At 47.4% G+C, this 21,716-nt stretch overlaps 1 protein-coding gene across 2 annotated transcripts in view; it reads left to right on the top strand.

Annotated features, from left to right (window-relative positions):
- BFSP1 (beaded filament structural protein 1) overlaps positions 1-21,716 on the top strand; it is a 59,524-nt gene that overhangs the window by 27,352 nt on the left and 10,456 nt on the right. For both annotated transcript variants that reach the window (XM_049651166.1, XM_049651165.1), the window contains 3 exons: positions 6,815-6,910; positions 9,723-9,815; positions 14,426-14,533. In XM_049651166.1, the coding sequence (XP_049507123.1) occupies positions 6,815-6,910; positions 9,723-9,815; positions 14,426-14,533 (297 nt within the window). The remainder of the gene's footprint in view (positions 1-6,814; positions 6,911-9,722; positions 9,816-14,425; positions 14,534-21,716) is intronic.

The following is a 21,716-nucleotide window of genomic DNA, read 5'->3' as shown; positions in this document are numbered from 1 at the left end:
GGAAAATGGGGTACAGGAGAAACCATTGACCCGGTGTTTGAACCATGTTTGGAAAATATCACTGTGTATGTTGACAAGATTGATTGCTGCTGCTTTCATCAGACTGTTATCTCTGAATATTGCCCATGTAATCACATCTCCAGAACAGAGTTACTGTATTTGTAACAGCCACATAACCTAAAACAAGCCACTCTCTGCTAGGCATTTGGAAATAAAATAAATTCCTTAACATACCACTTACATACTATGGCCAAAGGTATTTTGATGTAGTAAGAATTCTTGATGACTTTTAAATATTTGAGTTTGGCTGAACTCCAGGACCCGTTTTCTCTCTGTATATATGGTTATTGGTCCCAATAATGCCCAATGTTGCTTATTTTAAGAAAACTATAAGGAGGCTTTCAGGTTTCTCTCCTATTTTCCTTTAAAATCCCCAGAATTTTAAAATGAGGTAGGTTCTAGTCAAATGCTTTCACTTAAAAACAATTTTTAAAGAAACACCTAAAGCTGTCATAGGTGCGGTTTTTTCATGCAATTTGTATATCTTTAATTTGTCCAGGAAAGGGTAAGAAGCAAGGGCATTTGGGGAACACCAGGGTGGGGCTTGATGCCTTCACCTTCAGGGCTACAGGCCTTCATTTGCCTGAGAACAACTCTGGGGCTGGAGATGAACTTCCGGGGCAGAAAAGGAGAGGGAACTGGGAAGGCTGAGTTCAGGAGGAGGCTGGCGGCAGGGAGGCTGGGAGAACAGAAGGGGAGAGGAGGAGCCAGGAAGAGTGCCCAGGGAGAGAAGACAGTGGGAAGAGAGGGAGCAGAGTCTAGAACATACTCAGCACCGTCCTCCAGGCCAGCCTGAGCCCCGGGAAGGAAGGCAAACCTACAATTTCTGGAAAGGTTTTTGGCGTCCAGGGTTGAAGTGTTTTTAATTAAATCCTAATTAACTAGAAATCTCAGTGAACTTGAATACCCATTCTTGAGCAGCTTTTCTTTTGGGGTCGGGAGGGGGGGGGGTGGCTGATTGGATGCTGGATTTGAGGCTGGGTAAAGATACAGACAGTGGGTTTTTAAAGGGATTTCTGGCATCCCTGTGAGTGGGTTGGCAAGGCTGATTCTTCAGAGGCACGCTGGACTCTAGTTATTTCTCTAGTTTCTTTCTCAAAAAGTGGTTTAGATCAGCGATTCTGAAATTTCCATGTCCACCAGCAGCACCTGGAGGGCTTGTTAAAATACACATTTCTGGGGCGCCTGGGTGGCGCAGTCGGTTAAGCGTCCGACTTCAGCCAGGTCACGATCTCGCGGTCCGTGAGTTCGAGCCCCGCGTCAGGCTCTGGGCTGATGGCTCGGAGCCTGGAGCCTGTTTCCGATTCTGTGTCTCCCTCTCTCTCTGCCCCTCCCCCGTTCATGCTCTGTCTCTCTCTGTCCCAAAAATAAATAAAAAACGTTGAAAAAAAAATTAAAAAAAAAATACACATTTCTGGGTCCTGACTGCAGAAATTCTGACCCAGTACATCTGGGATCTGCCAGATATTTTACACCCCGAATCATTGTACACTTCTCATTTTCCCTCATCATCGGTAACCACACTTCAAGAACCACTAGATCTCAAACACATGCAGCATCAGGGTTGGAATGTTTTCTAACATTAGACTATTGACCCAGCGTCTCGATTCGGAAAGAATCTAGATGCTTCTGCTGGTGGAGCTTTTGAAAATGCAGCTGACAGCATCCAAAGAATAATAAAAACACCAGCGTCCACACATTTCTGAGTTCTGGTGCAAACAAAAGAAAACACTTCCAAACGAATTTTCCTCAACATACCAGCAACTGCACATTCCAGAGGTACCTACTCACCTTTGGGAATTTGGGGGACGGTTTATCAGATGACTGTCCTCAAATCAGAAGAATGTGCGTGCAGAGGCATCTGTATAATCCCTATTTTAAGGGCAAATATTGGCTAGCCTTTGTTATCACCACGAGCAGCTTTAAAGGCTTGGCTGATGGAAGCTGAGAGTGGTTGTTTGGGCACCATCCTAAGAGGGAGATGTGGAAAGAAAGGCAGGCACCTTGCAGGATGGGGTCAAGACTCAGCACTTAACTCTTGACTAGTAGAGACAGATTCTAGTCCTGTTGTTTCCCGGTAACTTCCGTTAACTAGCTGCATGACCCACTGGTTGATCTGGCCTCAGCCTGGCCATCTATAAGGAGAGACTCTAGTTTCTGAGCTGCGATTGGCAGAGCCCACAGGCCCATGGAGCTGCTGAGGGGCCTCTGAGGGAAGAGGGTTGCTGGATGGACCCCACTGTGGTCATGCTGTTCCAGAAACACGTCTCTGCATTGCCGCTATGCAATGACATCCTGGGATATTTTGTGGGAAGGATGACACATGTGACTTAAACGCTTGAGGACCAATGATCTCGGGGTCCTCTCTATTTCTAAAAGTGTGAGTGTTCGATCCCTTTATAAGTAATGACACAAAGTGTCCTTGAAACCGTATTCCCTGTTCTTCAGCTCTGGTGACTGTGGGTCAATCATGGATGAGTTTTTGGTAAAAATGAAGATGCATGAGAATTCTCTGTCCTGCTTCCTCCTCAGTAGTCTTAAGAGGGGGGTATGGTGAGAGGCTGGGGATGAGATTAGTGGGTAGGGAGGGTAGAAAGATATCCAGAAGGACCAGTTCAAGGTCTTCCACCAACTCTGTCCCAGATTGAGCCCTGCCCAATCACTTCCACAGCAAACCCCTGCTCCTGAAGGGGGTACAGCTGCATCCCCAAATACTTTGATCGTCCTTCCCATCATTGTGGTCCTATTAGGACGATCAGTCAAGATGGTGGTCTTGTGACCCATGATGGCCATCACAGCCCTCTCCCAGAACTGGAGAGACACAGAGATGAATTCATTGGCAGCTGGGTCATCCTGAGTGGGGAGCCATTACCTCCTGCTGTTTAGATTCCCGGGACTGTCCTGCTTTCTGTCTTTCTTGAGCCCCGGCTGCCTTCCCTTTGGTGTCTGTAAGTTATCCTGGCTCTGTCTGGTTCCTCAGCCCTTTCCCATTGCTGGACAGTCACCCAGGCTTTCTTTGCCCCATGCTTTCTCTCTCAGAGGGGCTTCGCTAGGCTCAGGTGATAATTCTGGGTAGTTCAGAGAGCCAGTCACCAGGGCCTCCAAGGGACCTGCCCACTTGCCCTGGGGAATTAACACCTTGATTGTATAAGGGCATATTCGTTACTGTCCCTGGGACACAGGATTTGAGGGCCCATCGTTAAGTCCTGAGGACAGAGCTCATCAAAAGTCAGTGAACGATCAGATCAATTCATTAATCAAAAGAATGAGCCCAGAAGCTGAACACCCATAGTTAGATTGCACATGAATTTAGTTCAGACCGTTCAGAGTTCAGAGCCCTGTACCTGGGAACATGCATTCTTGTCTTGTAATTTGGTTCATTCTTTTACTTCTGATTAAGAAAAAAAAGACTTCAGACCCTGTTTCGGTCTCCCAAAGGGTGCGATTTTCCCCTATGCTGTTGTGTCTGCCAGTGGGCAGCGGAGGCCGGCTCCAGGGCCAAAGAGTGAGAGGAGCCTTGGGGAAAGCAGAGGAGTCTAGGGGCGGTGGGCAGGGGGCCAGCTCTAGGCTGGGGTCCTTCCCTCCTTCTGTCTGAGGGTTCCTTGCCTGCTTGCTCAGTGTTGGCCTCCCTGGTACCCATAGAGGGACTTCAGATTCTTCCAAGGGAAGGATTTAGTAACTGGAAATTAGAGGAAAGACACTGGGGACATTCCCCCCCCCCCCCCCCCCCCCCCCCCAGGCAGCAGAAACCTGGAGGAGATACCGAGGAAGAATGAGATTCTCCTTTGTGCCTAAAATTAATCCTGTAGAGCTGCGTTGTCCAGCTGAGGAACCAGCAGCCACGTATGCTGGGGAGTGATTGAAACACAGGGAGTTCAAATCACAATGTGTTGTAAGTGTAAAATATAAGCCAGGTTTCAAAGACCTTGCCTGAAAAAAAAAAAAGGATGTAAAATATCTCATTAATGACTTTTAAATATTGATTACAGTGGCGCCTGGGTGGCTTAGTTGGTTAAGTGTCCAACTCGTGATTTTGGCTCAGGTCATGATCTCACAGTTCATGGGATCGAGCCCCACATTGGAGTCTGTGCTCACAGCGTGGAGTCTGCTTGGGATTCCCTCTCTCCCTCTGTGCCCCTCCTCTGCTCATGCATACATGCTTTCTCTCTCTCTCAAAATAAATAAACTTAAAAAAAAAGTGTTTACATGATGAAAAGACAATATGTGGGGTATATTGGGTGTAATAAAATATATTACTAAAATTACTTTCACCCATTTCTTTTTATTTTATTCCATGTAGCTGCCAGAAATTTTTAAAATTATGCCCAAGACTTGGACAGTGCTGTATTAGGATAGCTTATTTCATTTTTACTTGCATAAACCCTATGCAAACAGGAATGCTTTAAGATGCATTTCTGATGTTTGCCAACTGTCCCAGTTGATTTTGTAGAACTCTGAAGTTCTTTTAAGAGAAACTCAAAGTTATTTTTGGTAGATAAAATACCCTCAGAAGTTCGAGTTGGGTGGGGATTAACTGCTCCCCTACAATTTTGCTCAAGTTTCGGACCAAATTCACACAGGCACATATTTCTTTTTTTCCCCTTCTTCTTTTTTAAATGTTTATTTCATTTTTGAGAGAGAGAGAGAGAGAGTGAGTGTGAACAGGGGAGGGGCAGAGAGAGGGAGACACAGAATCTGAAACAGGCTCCAGGCTTCGAACTGTCAGCACAGACCCAACATGGGGCTTGAACTCACAAAGCCGCGAGATCATGACCTGAGCCGAAGTCAGAGACTTAACCCACTGAGCCACCCAGGCGCCCCGGGCACGTATTTCTTAACTAAACATTTATTTTGACGTGGGCCCCCAGAAGTTCATACAGCCTGTTTTCTAGTCTCACGAAGTCCCAGCTCTCCCATGTGGCAGTTGCTGACACAGCACTTTGCATGAAAAGCCTATTCAAAGCAGGTGATCCTTTGGAGTCAGAAACCTGATATCTTTATTGTTAGCCTCCAACAATCAAAATCTTCCTACGCCAGTCATCTTTTATAGGAGTGATGAAGGAATCAAGTGCCTTTCTGAGGAGTGCAGGCCAAAGGCCTCCCTGGAATCTAAACCCTATTTGTGCAAAAATGGGATTTGTCTCAAAATACCTGGGCCCTTGCACATGCTGACTGTTGTAACTCTGTTCACACGAGGGTGGACAGTGTCTTAAATATGTTAGCCAACCACCTATCTGCCTTTGTTAATGAAAGCCGATTGCTACCATTCATGCTTTTTAAAAAGTCATTAATAAGTCAGTAAAAATTCCCTCGGCAAGACCTCAGGTATTGGCAGTTGACATTGTAGGGGGGTCTCAGGAGAGTGACAGTCTTGAGGAACCCAAGCAATGCTCACCTATAATAGCGTGCTGGACCCAAGGGACACTCAACCTGTAATACTACACTGGACTGCGGTAGCATTAAGGCAGTTCCAGCCATCACAGCACTGTCCTATTAAGAGCACAGTAATCCGGGGCGCCTGGGTGACTCAGTTGAGCATCTGATTTCGGCTCAGGTCATGATATCACAGCTCGTGAGTTCGAGCCCTGCGTTGGGCTCTGTGCTGATAGCTCAGAGCCTGGAGCCTGCTTTGGATTCTGTGTCTCCTTCTCTCTCTGCCCCTAACCTACTCGCATTCTTTCTGTCTCTCTCAAAAATAAATAAACATTAAAAAAAAAAAGAGTATAGTAATCCAACCTATTTGGTTCATCCAAACAAGATCAATGAGATAAAAGTCGGTGAACTATCACAATGTTTGATGAGGACACTCAGCCTTGTGTCATACATGTCACTTCCCACTTTAAAGGAATAAACAGCATTCACCACAGCAATCATTCTAAAAAATATGCATATTGTATTAAAGAAACATCGTATCAGAGTAAGTGTCAGCAGTACTTGGGAGAAAACTATTAAAACGAAGGTTTCATCGTTAACGGAAAATTCTTTCTCAGTCTTAGAAACTCAACTTACTGATGCTGAGATATAGAACAGATATAGCTGTAACTTAAATTTTAAGGCTGTTGGTATGTAAATATATGCTAATTTTCTCCCCGATCTTTTAGGGAAAATCTTTGCAACCCTGACACTATTGACATTTTGGGCTGGAGAATTCTTTGTCGTGTGGGGCGTGTATTGTAAGATATTGCGCAGCACTCCTGGCCTCTACCTACTAGATGCCCGTAATCACACCCCACCGCCCAAGTGGTCACAATTGAAAATGTTTCCAGATATTACTAAATGTCCCTTTGGGGGTAAGAAACTCAATCTCTGTTGAGAACTGCCGTTCTTGACCAGAATCAATGGGCTCACCCAATGCCTTATTGGAAATGTGGAATCTTAGACACTCTTCCAGACCTACAGAACAGGAATCTGTGGTTTTTTTTTTTTTTTTTAATTTTTTTTTCAACGTTTATTGATTTTTGGGACAGAGAGAGACAGAGCATGAACGGGGGAGGGACAGAGAGAGAGGGAGACACAGAATCGGAAACAGGCTCCAGGCTCTGAGCCATCAGCCCAGAGCCTGACGCGGGGCTCGAACTCACGGACCGTGAGATCGTGACCTTGCTGAAGTCGGACGCTTAACCGACTGCGCCACCCAGGCGCCCCAGGAATCTGTGTTTTAATAAGACCCCAGCAGGTCCATGTGCTCATATGCCCGGCCGATTTCACACCCATGTATCCCTGCCTCCACGTGTGGCTCCCTTTCTCATTGCAGGAAGCTGATGAAGCCTTACTGCATAACCTGCGCCTTCAGATCGAAGCCCAGTTTCTGCAGGACGATATCAGTGCAGCAAAGGACAGGTACAAAAAGGTAACTGTGACCCTTCCGAAGCCCGTCCCTCAGATAACCTGGTTTGGGTTTGGCCAGACAAGTCCAGGGCACTCGTGGCTGAAACATGAGCCTGCTATCGTGGGTTACTTTTGTGTGGATTGCTCCTGAACCAAGGGGGCGATGGGTTGGTTGCTGGATGGCACTCAGGGAGCCAGACATATGTAGAGGAGGAGTCAGTAATGTGTGCGTTGAGGGGAGGGAACTGATGTCCGTTTCTTACGTTACAAAGTTATCGTACATAGATCCGTCTCGAGTAAGCTAGGATCTGTCTGTTGTTTCGGCTCAAAAAACGCAGAAATACAGAAAATGCGATGTAGCTATTTATTAGCCCTGCCTCTAAGCCAGTTAGTTGAGGGAGCACACAGCATTCAGGAGCTTCCTCTCAGGAAGCATTCCTCTCTGCCTCCCGCCTCTGCTAGCTGCTCACAGGCCTGACTTTGGGGGGCTTTAGCGTACTGGAAAGATCAAATCCTGGAGCTGTGTAACCATGGGCGAGTGCCGTCCCCACTCTGTGTTGCTTCATCTTCAAAATGCGGATGCCAGACTCTCCTTCTGCACAGCTGTGTGGTTAACTGAGTGTAGCAGACCTGTGAGCCTGGCCGTGGTCCCGGGGGCTGACCTCTCCAGTGGGCTGTGGCCTCCCTCCACCTGCCAGTATCTGCCGCTGGGCCTCCGGACGCTCGCCAGGCAGTGGAGGGTGGCTGTGCCTCATGGCAGGTGTTGGGGAACTAATGCCCCGGGAGCAGCTTCAGCCAGTGACGGATGCACATTGTTGGATTCTTACCCCAGCTCCCTCTTACCTGCTGTTCTGCGTGACTCCCAGGATCCCCAGCTGGCCTGAGCGCCAGGCGCCCATAGGGGTAACTTACCTGGTAACATTCTTATTGGCTGCCTTGCCTTTCCTGTCTCACTTCTCCCTCCAATAATGTTTCCTGGCATCTTCATCCAAATGAACTGTTTGCACTCAGACCCTTCTTTCGGGGCCTATATCTGAGCCGACTCAGGGTGCTATATAACAAAGTACCACCAACTGGTTGGCTTTATACACAACAGAGATTCATTTCTTACCATTCTAGAAGCCAGCACACTGAAAGCAGGGTGCCAGCCAGCATTCCCAGGTTCTGGTGAGGGCCCTCTTCTTCGCTTGCCGATGTCCCCCTATCACTGTGTGCTCACCTGGGCTTTTCCTGATATCAGCTCTTTGAATTTTTTTTTAATCTTTTTTTAATGTTTATTTTTGAGAGAGAGAGAGAGAGAGAGAGCGAGCAGGGGAGGAGCAGAGAGAGAGGGAAACACAGAATCCAAAACAGGCTCTAGGCTCTGAACTGTCAGCACAGAGCCCCACACTGGGCTTGAACTCACAGACCGTGAGATCATGACCTGAGCCGAAGTCGGGATGCTCAACTGACTGAGCCACCCAGGTGCCCCTCGCTCTTTGGTGTCACTTATAAGGGCACTAATCCTGTCCTGGGGCCCCATCCTCACGACCACATCTAAATCTAGTTATTTCCCAAAGGCCCACCTCCAAACCCCATCCCACTGGGGGTTGGGGCTTCAATATGTGACGTTTGGAGGGACACAACATTCCGTGTCTTTCTGCTTCTGGGGAAACTGATGCACTGTGGTAGTATAGGTGAGACACCGGGTACAGCCTGGAGCCTGGTGAGTGCTGAGTAGTGTTAGACTCTCTTCCTGCCTCAGTGTGGACCTGCCTCAGCACAATGGGAGGCCCCGTTACTCATACTGAAGGGGTCCCCCTCCCTATGGTGTTCCTCTGCTTTTCTACCAGGCCTGGCCTGTTTCCTCCCCCCACCACTTCGAGGCTGTTTAGAACAATGATAATAATAAGAGCTCACACTGTGAAGCTTTTGTGCATTATCTCGTTGGTCCCAACAGCAGCCTCCTGAGATAGTGTCTTAGGGTGGGCTGCCTACGAGGAGAGCCCAAGTGGTGATTTTCGTGCGATTGCTGTATTAGTGGTGAGCTCCCAGGAGGAGAGGAGGGGGAACGGGGCACGGGGGTAGGAGCTGAGCAAAGGTGTGGGATTAGCTGGAGTATGGTTCAGCTTGATCCCACGGGGGGCTCTGCAACATGAATCACTCACTCCACAAGGTTGGTCCCACTTTGAGGCAAGAGGGTTGGCCTTTTGTCCTCCTATGCCAGAGAGTCATTGGTCTGGGGTGGGGGTGAGGTGGGATTGGGGGGGCATTGCTTCCTGGACAAGATGGCCATTGTCTGGAGGAGGGCAGTTCTCTGCACTGTGCCATCGGCCCTCATGCACGGAGCTGGGCACAGGTGTTCTTTCTGCTGGGAAGGGGGATCAGGACCCCCCCTCCAGATCGTTAGTCCTCCTATATGGAAGAACCTGAATTTTGGGAGATTTAAATTGCTTACCTGAGGCCACACACAGCTAGTAAGTGATTTAGTCTGGGACCATCCTTGGAAGCACTGCCCTGTTCTGGGGTCAGAAAGGGTCTTTTGTACTCTGCAGGGTCTCTCTGCCCCCACCTCTGCTTTCTCTTGTAGTTTTGCCATCCTGGGCTCTAGGAAGACCAGCAGCAAAAGCATCCATGTAACGGAGGGGAAATGGCGAGATCGACAAGCCTCTTTATTTGTCTGCTTGTTCTTGTGAAGATTAAAGGGAGTGTGAAGTGTCCACTGCACGGGTCGTGGTCTGTCCTGTCTGTGATGGTGAACATGTGAAAGCATTCATCCCTGGGGTCACCTGGTCCTGGAGGCAAGACCTCAAGGAGCCCAAGTTTTAATGAGAATGCTTTCCTTCCCCCAACAGAATCTTCTGGAAATTCAGACCTATGTCACCATCCTGCAGCAGATTGTCCAGACCACCCCTCAAGCATCTGCCATTACAAGTGGGATGAGGGAGGTAAGAATCAGAGCCCAGGCTGCAGGGAGAGCATACCTGGGGAGGGCGCCTACACCCCCAACGACCTAGTTTAGCAGAGACTCAGGTAAGGCTTCAGGTCAGGTCCGACTGGGCACCGAGCCGCATTCCCTGGTCACGCTCTCGCTCTGCATTCGCCTTTGAGGTTTACCCTTCCCTGCTTTCACTCAGACTGGGAACAATTTAGGCATCTGAGGACACAAACTGTGTCCCTGACCATTGTCTTAGGCATTTCCTCTTGAGAATTTCAGGCTGTTCTTCCTTGCGTAGTTCGTAAGAAACTGCCAGACTGTTTCCCAAGGCGGTTTGCATGGTTGCAGCCCATCAACGATGAGTGTGTGAGCGTTTCTGTTGTTTTGCGTCCTTGCCAGCACTGGGGATGTCAGGTTTTTATTCTGTTTGTGCTTTTTGCTCATCTAACAGGTGTGTTGTGTATCTCACTGTGGTTTTAACTGCGTCCCCCAGTGACTCATGATGTTGAGCCTCTTTTCGTGGGCTTATTTGCCATCCATGTATCTTTTTTGTGGTATCTGATCCAGTCTTTTGCCCATTTAAAAAAAGTGTTTTCTTTTCTTATTCTCCTTATCAATTTGACCGTAAATTTTGAATGCAGAGAGACCCAGACAGTACGTGGCTGTATTTTCAAGGTTGGCCTCTGTTAATGATTATGTAAGTTTGTGGAATGAAAACTACTGTGGAAAAAAAATAGAGATTACAGAGGCTGATTTTTTTTAATGTGAATTTGGATGTAAAAACCTTTTTAAAAATTTTTTAAATTTATTTTATTTAAAAAAAATTTAATATTTCCTTATTTTTGAGAGAGAGAGACAGAGCATGACCAGGGGAGGGGCAGAGAGAGAGGGAGACACAGAATCCCAAGCAGGCTCCAGGCTCTGAGCTGTCAGCACAGAGCCCGATGTGGGGCTCGAACCCACAAACCGTGAGATCATGACCTGAACTGAAGTTGCATGCTTAACTGACTGAGCCACCCAGCGCCCCACTTTTTTAAAAAAGTTTTTAAATATTTAGTTTTGAAAGAGCGAGAAAGGGGGAGAGAGAGAGAGAGTGGGGGAGGGAGACACAGAAAACGAAGCAGGCTCCAGGCCCTGACCTGTCAGCACAGAGCCTGACATGGGGCTCAAACTCATAAGCTGTGAGATCATGACCTGAGCCAAAGTCCGATGCTTAAAACCGACTGAGCCACCCAGGTGCCCCCTCATTTCTGATAGAATGTTCCACATTCCTTCACTGAGCTCTCTAGCTGCTGACGTCGTGTTTTCCTAATGTGGTTTAGTGGATTTTTTGATGCATAACACGAGACATGTAAAAATAAACTGACAATAATGCAGATTAAAACAAAAATGTCATGGTGCCCCTTCTCCTGAGGTTGTGGTAGGTTGTTACAAGGTTTGGGGGACTGGTCAACTGGTGAGATTCTGTTATTCTGCAAGGACGACTTAGGACAGTGGTGCTCATACCCACTGACATTTGGAATCACCTGGAAGTCTGTCTAGACCACACCCCAAGTCAATTAATCAGCTGCCTGGCAGGTGGAGCCCTGCCTCAGTCATTTAGAAACTCCCAGGGCAGTGTGTAGACAAGCTCCAAACTTGTGGGCCAGGGGAGCTGGCTGCTTGGGTCTTTTTGTTTTAACTTAATATTTCTTTATAACAAAGCCAAAGAAATCCCAAAGCTTCCTTTGGAAGACACTTTATTTTTTAAAAATGTTTATTTATTTTTGAGAGAGAGGGAGGGCACAGGAGGGTGGGAGTGGTGGGAGGGTGGGTAACAGGGAAGGGGGAGGGGGAGGAGGAGGGACAGAGAGAGAGAAAGAGAGAGAGAGAGAGAGAGAGAGAGAGAGAGAGAATTCCAAGCAGGCCCTGAGCTATCAGCGTGAAGCCCGACACAGGGCTCGATCTCATCAACCAACATGAGGTCATGACCTGAGTCGAAATCAAGAGTTGGATGCTTAATTGACTGAGCCACCCAGGTGCCCCAGAAGACACTTTAAAACTCTGCTGAATAACATCTGTGAGGTAGGAAAGTTGCTTGTTTTGGCCTCCATGGGGATATTCTTGTCCACATCACCCATCAGTGACCATTTCAGGTGACTGCTCTCCATAGTTGATATAACTGAGGCTTCTAGAAGGACCTAAAATAGCTTCTCTTGAAGCCTTAATTTTTTTTTTTGTCAGAGGTTTCTTTCCAGATACCTTATTTATATTGTACAAATTCATGCTCCCCCCCCCCCCCCCCCCCCCCCCAGTTCAAAGCTCTTTTACACCAAACACACTTTTTAAATCATGCATCTATATTCTTGTAACAAAATTCTTCTGAGTTGTAAGAATATAGAGACTGTCTGGACAGTCTGAGAGCATCAGTGATCGTCAGTGATCTTTGCCTCATCTGGAAGCTGGTCAGAAATGCAGAATCTCCAGCCTGAGTGCAGACCCCCCTGAGTAAGAATCTTCCTTTAGCGAGACCCCCCAAAGATTCACATTACAGATGGAGAAGCACAGATTTAGAAAGCACCACATTCTTTATTACTCTTAGCCTAAAAATTCTATATGTGAGATAGATGGTCCCTTTCAGGTTTGTCTGACTGACTCTTGTTACTTAAAAAATGTGTTAAGTCACCTTTGCAAAATGAGGCTATAATTAGTGTCGTTCCCTAGGACAGCAGGTCAATGGTTAATGTGTCAGTAAAGCATAATGTCAGTGCCCTCTAGCTAGAGGCCACTGAGGACGCACCTATGGTCAAATAAAGCCGGGTGTATTATTCACTGCAGCAAAGGAGTGTGTCCCCTGGGGACTTGCAGGGTGTCTCAGAGGAGGAGGGATGTGTGAGAGGATCGAGGCCTGTGGTGGGTAATTCGAGGGGAGGGATCAGCTAAGCAGGGCTCTGCTCTGGGTTGGATGCCCTCAGGAGAGGGCTGGTCCTATGACTGAGTATCCTGATAATTTGTACCTAGAAGGGTATACTTGGTAATCAAGCAGCATCGCTTGTTACTGGGGCGGGGGGGTGGGGTGGGGGCGGGAAACGTTTGGTCATTTTTGTGGGTGCCTAGACACAGGACAGTCTTGTTTCTTTCTCATTCCGCCATGGTCCCAGTGGTGACATCTTCAGATGTGGGGAGGGGGCATCCTCTATAAGTTTGTAAGTAGGGAGCACCACGGCCTGGCAGTTAGTGCCAGCTGCCAGCAGCCAGGCTGTCTTTCTTCCTCTTCAATGAATATCCAAGGGTCTATTGTGCGTGAGACACTCCCGCTGTGGGTTGGAGGGAGCAGGGGTGTATGATGAGTGGGAGCTGGGCATTGAGGAGAGACAGGGCCAGACAAGCGGGCAGGCCCCTGGTAGGGAGGTGGTGCAATGTATTTGCACTTTGTCTGCCTCTATCCCGAGGCCGCAGGCCTAGAATTTGCAAAGTGTGGCATAGATGCATATCTTCCACACACTGGTGCTCAGAGTCTGAGTCCCCCTCTACCCCCGCTACCCCTTCGTCTGCGTCTTTGAGGCAGGGAGGTGGGGACTGAAACACAGAGAAACAAAGAGGACAGAGATAGAGAAGCCGACTGAGAGACACAGGTAAAGAGACACAGAGATGGACTGAGAGAAACCATGCCTCCATGCACCGAGAAACACAGGAGCACACCAGCCCTGGAGTAAGCACACAGCTGAGGAGGGCCGTCTGCAGTTAGGTCTCTGGTTTCCCCTTCTCCCTGGGCTCAGGGACAGACAACAGAGCCCTATGAGAGTCTGCATCCCCAGCTTCCCTTTTGCAGAGGAGGAAGCGCCTTGTCCGGAATCTTTTAGCCAGTGTATGGCACACGCAGTCTGAAATGTGGGTCTCGTAGCATTTATGGTTCAGACGCTGAAGACAAAGTGGAAAGGCATTAACTAAGGGCGGCCACTGGGGGCCTGTCTTAGTCAGCTCAGGCTGCTGTAACAAGGAGCACAGATGGGGCAGCTCACACAACAGACATTTGTTTCTCATGCTTCTGGAGGCTGAAAGTCCAAGATCAGGCTGCTGGCAGATTCAGTTCTTTTTTTCTTTTTTTAACTTTATTTGTATTTTGGGAGAGAGACAGAGAGAGCAGGGGAGGGGCAGGGGGAGAGAAACAGATCCCAAGCAGGCTCCACACAGTTAGCTCAGAGCCTGCCTCGGGGCTCGAACTCACGAACCATGAGATCACGACCTGAGCTAAAATCAAGACTCAGACATTTAACCAACTGAGCCACCCAGGTGCTCCCAGATTCAGTTCTTGATGAGGGCCTGCTTCCTGGTTTGTAGACAGCTGCCTTCTTGCTGTGTCCTCACATGGTCTTTCCTTGGTGCATCTTGGAAAGAGAGAGCACTCTGGTGTCTCTTCCTTTTCCTATAAGGACACTAATCCCACCATGAGGGCCCCATCCTCATGACCTCATCTAGATCTAATCACCTCCTCAAGGCTCTAATTCCTAACACCATTGCATTGGGGGTCAGGGACTGAGCAGATGAATTTGGTTGGGGTGGGGGGGGATACCCTTTTCCCTCTGGATTTGCTCACACATCAAGTGCATGGGAGTGCTGAGTCTGGCTTTCTTTGTGCAGGAGAAGCTCCTGACGGAACGAGAAGCCGCTGTCCTGCAGAGCCAGCTGGAGGAGGGCCGGGAGGTAGTGTCCCTTCTGCAGGCACAGAGAGCCGAGCTGCAGGCCCAGGTAGGGTGTCACACTCTCGTGTCCACTGCTCGCCGTTGGGCATTCCCACCACACATGTCAATAGGGTTCTACAACACATTTTATTCAGGTGTCAAGTGCATGCAGAAAAGTGTACAAGTATCCATCTGAGGGAATTCTCACGAGTGTCACATGCCTGTGTATCCAGTGCTCAGAGCCAGAAACAGGCCATCCTGAGTAGCGTGACCAGCTATGCTGCTTTAAGTGAGGATTTCCCAGGATGCAGGACTTTCAATGCCCGGACTGGCCAAGTTCTGGGCAAACGGGAACCATGGTTCATGCTATTCCCAGGCCCCTCAGGGGTTCCCCTTGTGCCCACTTTGAGTCACCACCACTCCCCACCAAGGGTAAGGCTGTCCTGACTCCTGCACAATTGATCCGTTTTGCCTGCTTTAACCTTATCCTTAAAAATAAGAAGAGATGGACACATATTGGGATTTCTATCCTCCAATCTATGCTTCCTGTTTCTCTTTTCATGACCTAAAATCTCCCCTTTGGAATTTGATTACAGGCGTGGGAAAGGGTGGTCATGTCAGTGTTTGCCTCCCCTCAGGATTCATTCGTATAAAGCTCCCATTTCTACCCCTCCCCCCCCCCCCTTTTTTTGGCAAAGCTTAATCTGAAAACTAAAGTCACCGGAAGAATGCTCTCCTGTTTCTGTGGCCTTCCTTCTTGGTTAGTGAGCTTCGTGGTTCACACCCCTGATTCCTTCCAGTTTGCTTTCTCTCATTACTATCCTGTTGTAATGGGAGACATTGGGTTAGAATACTAAACCTTCATATACTGTGCAACTACATTCCTAAATCAAAAAATAAATGGACATTTGGTTTGACAAGTACACATGAAGGGACAAGAGAAGAAAAAGTTTGGACTATTTAGGAAACCTGGAACATTTATATGTTATATGTTACTCTGTCTCTATCCAATGTCTGCAAAATCAAAAAAAGTTAACACCACACAGATCTGGTGCTTTTGTAGGTATTCAGTGCCCTCCAGATCTGCCCGGGGTTTCATGAGGGGACCATTGAGTTCCAGAATCTTCATTTCTGCCCCACCACACACTGTCACTATGCAGCAACTCTCAGGGGCCACTGAAAGCAAACCAGGGTCTGGTGATTGTCTCCCGAGGTAAAAATCACAGCTCGAGAAATCAAGTACTGCCCTTAAAACTCATCCTTTCATGGCAAACCACGGGTCGGGGACCAGATGCACCATTTTGGTGACTTGGTAATTTGTGGCTTCCTCTGAGGCCCTGGAAGAATGGAGTGAGAGTGAGTGAATGTGTGTGTGCGTGCACATGCATGTACATATATGTGTTTATGTGTGTAGACGTACATGTGTGTATGTGTATATGTGTGTGCATGTTGTGTACTAAATATATGTCTATATTCATATATGTGTATATATGCATGACTTTGTATGAACGTACGTGTGCACGTGTTTATGTATATACGTGTGTATGTATGCGTGCACGTGTGTGAATGAGAGATTGGAGAAGTGGATGCAAGCCCACTGGTCCTAGAGACTGGTGTTTTCCAAACCACTGTTTACAACGTATTATTGGGTTGTAAAATGAATTCAGCAGAATTGAGTGGCATTAATAAAGAAGAAATTGACAACACTAGACTAAGAATAAGAAATAACAGAGTACATGGCATGTAACAGTGGGATTTGCTTTGTGAAACCTGTGTTTTAAATATATATGTTTGCATATTTAAATATATATATTTGCTCAAATGCACACACACATGCACACACACGTTTGTATGATGTGTATGGTTTGTGGTGTTAAATGTGGCTCTTTAAGTGGGCGTGGTGACAAAGTTGAAAACCCTGCCCTAGATACTGAGAAAATGAAAGAGCCCAGCTGATGTGGTAAATTCCCGTTCCGGGGCAAAAAGGTTTCTGTCTCTATGTACATATATGTATTTGTTGAATGTAAAAGTAAGACATTTCATGAAGGATCAACTTAGTTTCTGAGGATGTGAAATAAATCTGTCTGCTTGGCCACCTGTCCCCTTCCATAGTTGCTGCAGGAAGGCTTTTAGGTCTTGCTCTGACATTGTTGTCTCTCTAAATCGGAGATCTTCACTTTTTCTGTGCCCTGCCCCACCCCCCAGCAGTCTGGCAAAGTCCGTGGTCCACTTCTCAGAAAAATGTGAAAGGCTGTATAATAAAAATAAAGAGCATATAATTAAAAGAAAACCAACTATATTGAACCAGTTATCAAAATATTACCAAATCATTTTCTATATAATAATACATGTGCTCATATTAAATACCACTAGCAGTGGGTGTAATGCAACACAAGTTGTGTTTTCTCTCGCTCCTGTCAGGAATTACTACACATGCAAGGGCTTGAAACAGTAGTCCCTTGTCTCACACTTCCATAAGTTAGAAGGCTGGGTGGGCTTGGTTGGTTTTTCTGCTCTGGGTCTCACAAGGCTGATACAAAGTTGTCGGCCGGCCTCCTTATCTGAAGGCTCTTGGTGGAGAATCTTCCAGTCTCAATCAAGTTGTTGGCAGAACTCAATTCTGTGTGCAGGTGGGATTGAGGACCCTATTTCTTGCTGGCTGTTGGCCAGGAGTTATTCTAGAAGCCGCACACATGCCTTGGCTTATGGCCATCCTCAAATCCAGCAACAGCGCATAGAATCTTTCTCAGGCATCTAATCTCTCTGACTTGTGCTTTTAAGGACTCATGTGATCAGGAATAATCTATAATAATCTCCCTATTTTTTTTAAGTCCACTGATTAAGAGCCTTAATCACATCTGCAAAGTCCCTTTTGCCATGTAACCTAACATATTCATGGGCGGAAAGCTAAGGGGCAAAGGTCATGGGGACCAAAGTCTGCCTAATTAGCACTAATTAAAACACAGATGTGGCTGGGCCCACCCAAGAGTTTCTGACTCGTTCTGGGATGTGGCCCAAGAATTTGCATTTCTAGATTTCCAGCTGATGATGCTTCTGGTCTAGGAATCACACTTTGAGCACACTGGTGTAGGGGTGGGCCCTAGGTTGGGTCAGAATGTTCTACATCTGGCCTACCTTAGTCCCTGGCTTGGGGCTTTCACATCCTATTTAGGAGTCGTTCATGGCTGGCTTTTTGTTGATTTTGAAAGGTTTTAGTGACTGCCCAATAGAGTAGCTAAGCTGAGTGCTGTAAGGGAGATTTGGTGGCTTAGCCCCTCAGTAGTGCCAATGCTGTGACTAGGGACAGGGGAGGGGGGTGGGGCAAAGAGAACTCCTTGTAGCCTGAGGGCTTCAACCTGGCACAACCAAGGCATATGGTTCTGCCTGTGGTTGGAGCTTCTGATGCTTCCAGAGCCCTCCATAGCATGGTCCTTAGGGTGAGGTCCCTAAACCAGCAACATCAGCATCACCTGGGACCTTGTCAGAAATGCACATTCACAGGCCCGGCCCAGCCCAGACCTACTGAGTCAGGAACTTTGGGGTGGGGCCCAGCAATCTCTGTTTCAACAAGCCCTCCAGGTGGTTTTGCAGGCTCAAGTTTAAGAACCCTCGTCCAGGGGTACTTGGGTGGCTTAGTCAGTTAAGTGTCCGACATCAGCTCAGGACATGATCTCACAGTTCGTGGCTTCAAGCCCACGAACTCTGTGCTGACAGCTCAGAGCCTAGAGCCTGCTTCAGATGCTGTCTGTCTCTTTCCCTCTCTCTCTGCCCCTCCCCTCTCATGCTCTGTCTCCTCAAAAATAAATAAACATTAACAAACAAACAAAACACTAGTCCAAAGGATGGAAGAAACAGCACCCTCAGTGCTGGCAACCCCTTCTTTGAAGCTAAACATAGTCCATGCATGAGACCACTGGGCTGGTGCTTCCCAGAGGTGGAAGAAAAGGGACAGGCACTTCTGGCTCCCTAAATTACATTTCACTGAGAGTTTCTGAGGCAGGGACATGGAAAAAGTCATGTATTACTTGGAAAGAGTGAACCTCCCGAGTATCGTTTCTCATTAAAGTTGCCTAGCACCATCTAGTGGTAGATTTTGGGAAGACAGCATGTAATCCGTGAAGGGCACTTGATTTCTTCCGTTTCCTTCTTAAATTGTTTTTCTTTTTTTTTAATTGAAGTAAATTAGTATACAGTGTTATGTTAATTTCACGAGTACAATGTAGTGATTCAACAATTCTATGTGTCAGTGCTCATTAAGATAAGTGTACTTTTAATCCCCTTTATCTGTTTCACCCTTCCCCTCTGCCCCCTCCGCTCTGGTGACCACCAGTTTGTTCTCTGTATTTAAGACTCTGTTTTCTTTGTCTGTTTTTTTCTTTGTTTGTCCACTTACTTTGTTCCTTAAATTCCACATGTGAGTGAAATCATATGGTGTTTGTTTTTCTCTGATTTATTTCACTTAACATTATACCCTTTAGTGTATCCATGTTGTTGCAAATGGCATGACCTCTTTCTTTTTTATGGCCTGAATGGTATTCCATTGTACATGTATATACCACATACATCTTCTCCATGCATTCATCTACTGAATGGGAGGAGATATTTGCAAATGACATATCCAATAATGGATCTATATCCAAAATATATAAAGATCTTACACAACTCAACACCAAAAAACAACTAACCCAATTAAACATGGGCAGAGGACCTGAAGAGACACTTTTCCAAAGAAGACATACAGATGACCAACAGACCCATGAAGAGATGCTCCATATCACTCATCAGCAGGGAAATGCAAGTCAAAGCCACGATGAGGTATCACCTTACACGTATCAGAATGGCTAAAATCAAAAACACAGGAAACAACAAGTGTTTGTGAGGATGTGGAGAAAAAGGAACCTGTTTCCTTTTTCAAAAGACCTTGGACCCAAAGGAATCTGGGGGCCTAAGAGGACCGAAGCAGGAGGTCACCCGTCCAGATGGGGCTCACTGTGAGGCACTGCCAGGGTCCCATTGACCCATGCTGTGCAAAAGCAAGCCCCACAGCTGTGCTTGAACGCTGACTCCTTCGTTCATCCGTGACTGCCAAGTTCCATGTGAGGTTCAGCAAATACCGATCAGAGCATGATGTAGTTCCTGCCTGCAGCGGCTCACAGACGACCTAAACGGTCCAAGGAGAAACACAGCAGTCACTCTTGCTCAGGATGAAGTTCGGGTTGCAGCACGGCCCACACCTTCCACCTGCCTCGCTCTCCAGTCTCCATGCAGCTACTCCCCTCCAAGAAGCCCTGGGCTGGGAGTGAGATGCTCTCTCTTCTTCTCCTGACCCTCCTGTGGTTTCTGACACCTGCCCCTTGGCTCATCACGTCTCCTCTTTCTGGAAGCACCTTCTCTTCTTCAGTACCCAGGACTGGCCTTCTCTGACATCTTCCAGCACCTGAGGGTCTCCCTGTACTTTGTGATGCCCTGGGCATGTCTCTGTGACCGAGCCACCTCCCCACACTGGGCTGTGGGCTCTAAGGAGGAGCGTCCGCATCTCATTCTCAGGCAGCCAAGCTGGTGCCAAGGTTGTTCACATCAGAGATGTCTCTTTAGCCCCCTTTAAGGCAGTGAAAGTGGGGCTCTTATTATTTTTCTTGAACACCCCTCTTCTGATACCTCCCAGGGCAGGTATCCCTCCCGCAAATTCCATCAGAGGACAGCCATCACCCACCCACCCACCCACCCCCAACAGCAAACCACCAGCTCGTGAGATACACAAAAAATCATGCTTGCCCTGTAAGGTTCAAAGGTTACAGGTGACATTTTTCTAGTTTCTGATTTCCCGGTTTGTGACAATGCTTTGCTATCCCGTTTACCATTTAGAAGTTGGCTGAGTGAAGGTGCTCAGGGACGGATGGGTCTGTGCGTGGATCACCCTCAGTCTCCTCCCAGGTCTTCAGTGAGAACATGCTGGTGTTGCTTGCCTGTTGATGTGTGGGAATAGGGGGTTTTCCAAGGGCCTGGAGTGAGTGCACGTGTGTGTGTGTGTGTGTGTGTGTGTGTGTGTGCACGCACGTGTACTGCTCACCTGCAGCTGGGAGGAGGCTGACACAGGGAGGCCCATGGTTTTAGGAAGTGTCTCAGACCCTGCACAGGTGGCTCTGAATCCTGTACTTATTGGCAAGTCACTTTGTGCCTGTGTGCCTCAGTTTCCTCAAATGTAAAGTGGGTGCAGTGGCATCCCCTGCCCATATGGTTGCTGTGAGGCTCATGACTTGTTCCCAGTGAGAAGTTGCCAGCACAGACCATTGTCCCCACCCCGGGCCGGGGAACCCATACCCAAAGGGGGCAATCGATTCGCTTCACTCATAATCTTTGCTTATGTTTACTCTGTTCTGGAACACTTCAAACATATACAAAAGTGAGAGGACAGTCTCATGAGCGCCCGTACCCCCATCCTCCAACACATGGTCCCTCCTTCATCACCTGCACTCCACATACCCCCATGTGATTGTGAAGCAATCCCTGACACCAGACCATCTCATCAGGCAGTATTTCAACTGTACCTCTAAAAGATGAGGGCTGCTTTTATAGAATGTGAGGCCGTTAACCCACCTTAAACATTTTTTTTAATGTTTATTTTTGAGAGAGAGAGAGAGAGAGAGAGTGCACTTGCAGGGGAGGGGCAGAGAGAGAGGGAGACAGACACAGAATCTGAAGCAGGCTCCAGGCTCGAGCTGTGCTGCCGGGGCCCCAGCGTGGCCAGGGTCCCCCAGGCTTGTTCTCGGGACTGCTCCATAGAAAAGAACGTCTGACTTCAGGGTTCTTCCACTCCTGGATGGCTTCTTGTCTCTGAGATTCGAGCTTCAAAGGGGGTCTTTTAAATTCCTTATTTCCTGGAAGCATTTCCTGGAGTGTATGAACCCTGGCGTAGGTAAGAAAATGTGGCCGCACCAGGAATTAGTGGTATGCCTTGGTATTTGACATGACAGGTAACTGAATTTAAAATCTTTTTTTTTTTTTTTTTTTTTAAATTTTCAAATTTTGTGTATCTTTTTTTTTTTTTAATTTTTTATTTTTTAATATATGAAATTTACTGTCAAATTGGTTTCCATACAACACCCAGTGCTCATCCCAAAAGGTGCCCTCCTCAATACCCATCACCCACCCTGCCCTCCCTCCCACCCCCCATCAACCCTCAATTTGTTCTCAGTTTTTAACAGTCTCTTATGCTTTGGCTCTCTCCCACTCTAACCTCTTTTTTTTTT

Source organism: Panthera uncia (assembly GCF_023721935.1).
Source record: "Panthera uncia isolate 11264 chromosome A3 unlocalized genomic scaffold, Puncia_PCG_1.0 HiC_scaffold_11, whole genome shotgun sequence".
NCBI classification, from domain to species: domain Eukaryota; kingdom Metazoa; phylum Chordata; class Mammalia; order Carnivora; family Felidae; genus Panthera; species Panthera uncia.
The sequence above is the reverse complement of the archived record's forward strand: the minus strand, read 5'-3'. Positions and strand labels throughout refer to the sequence as shown.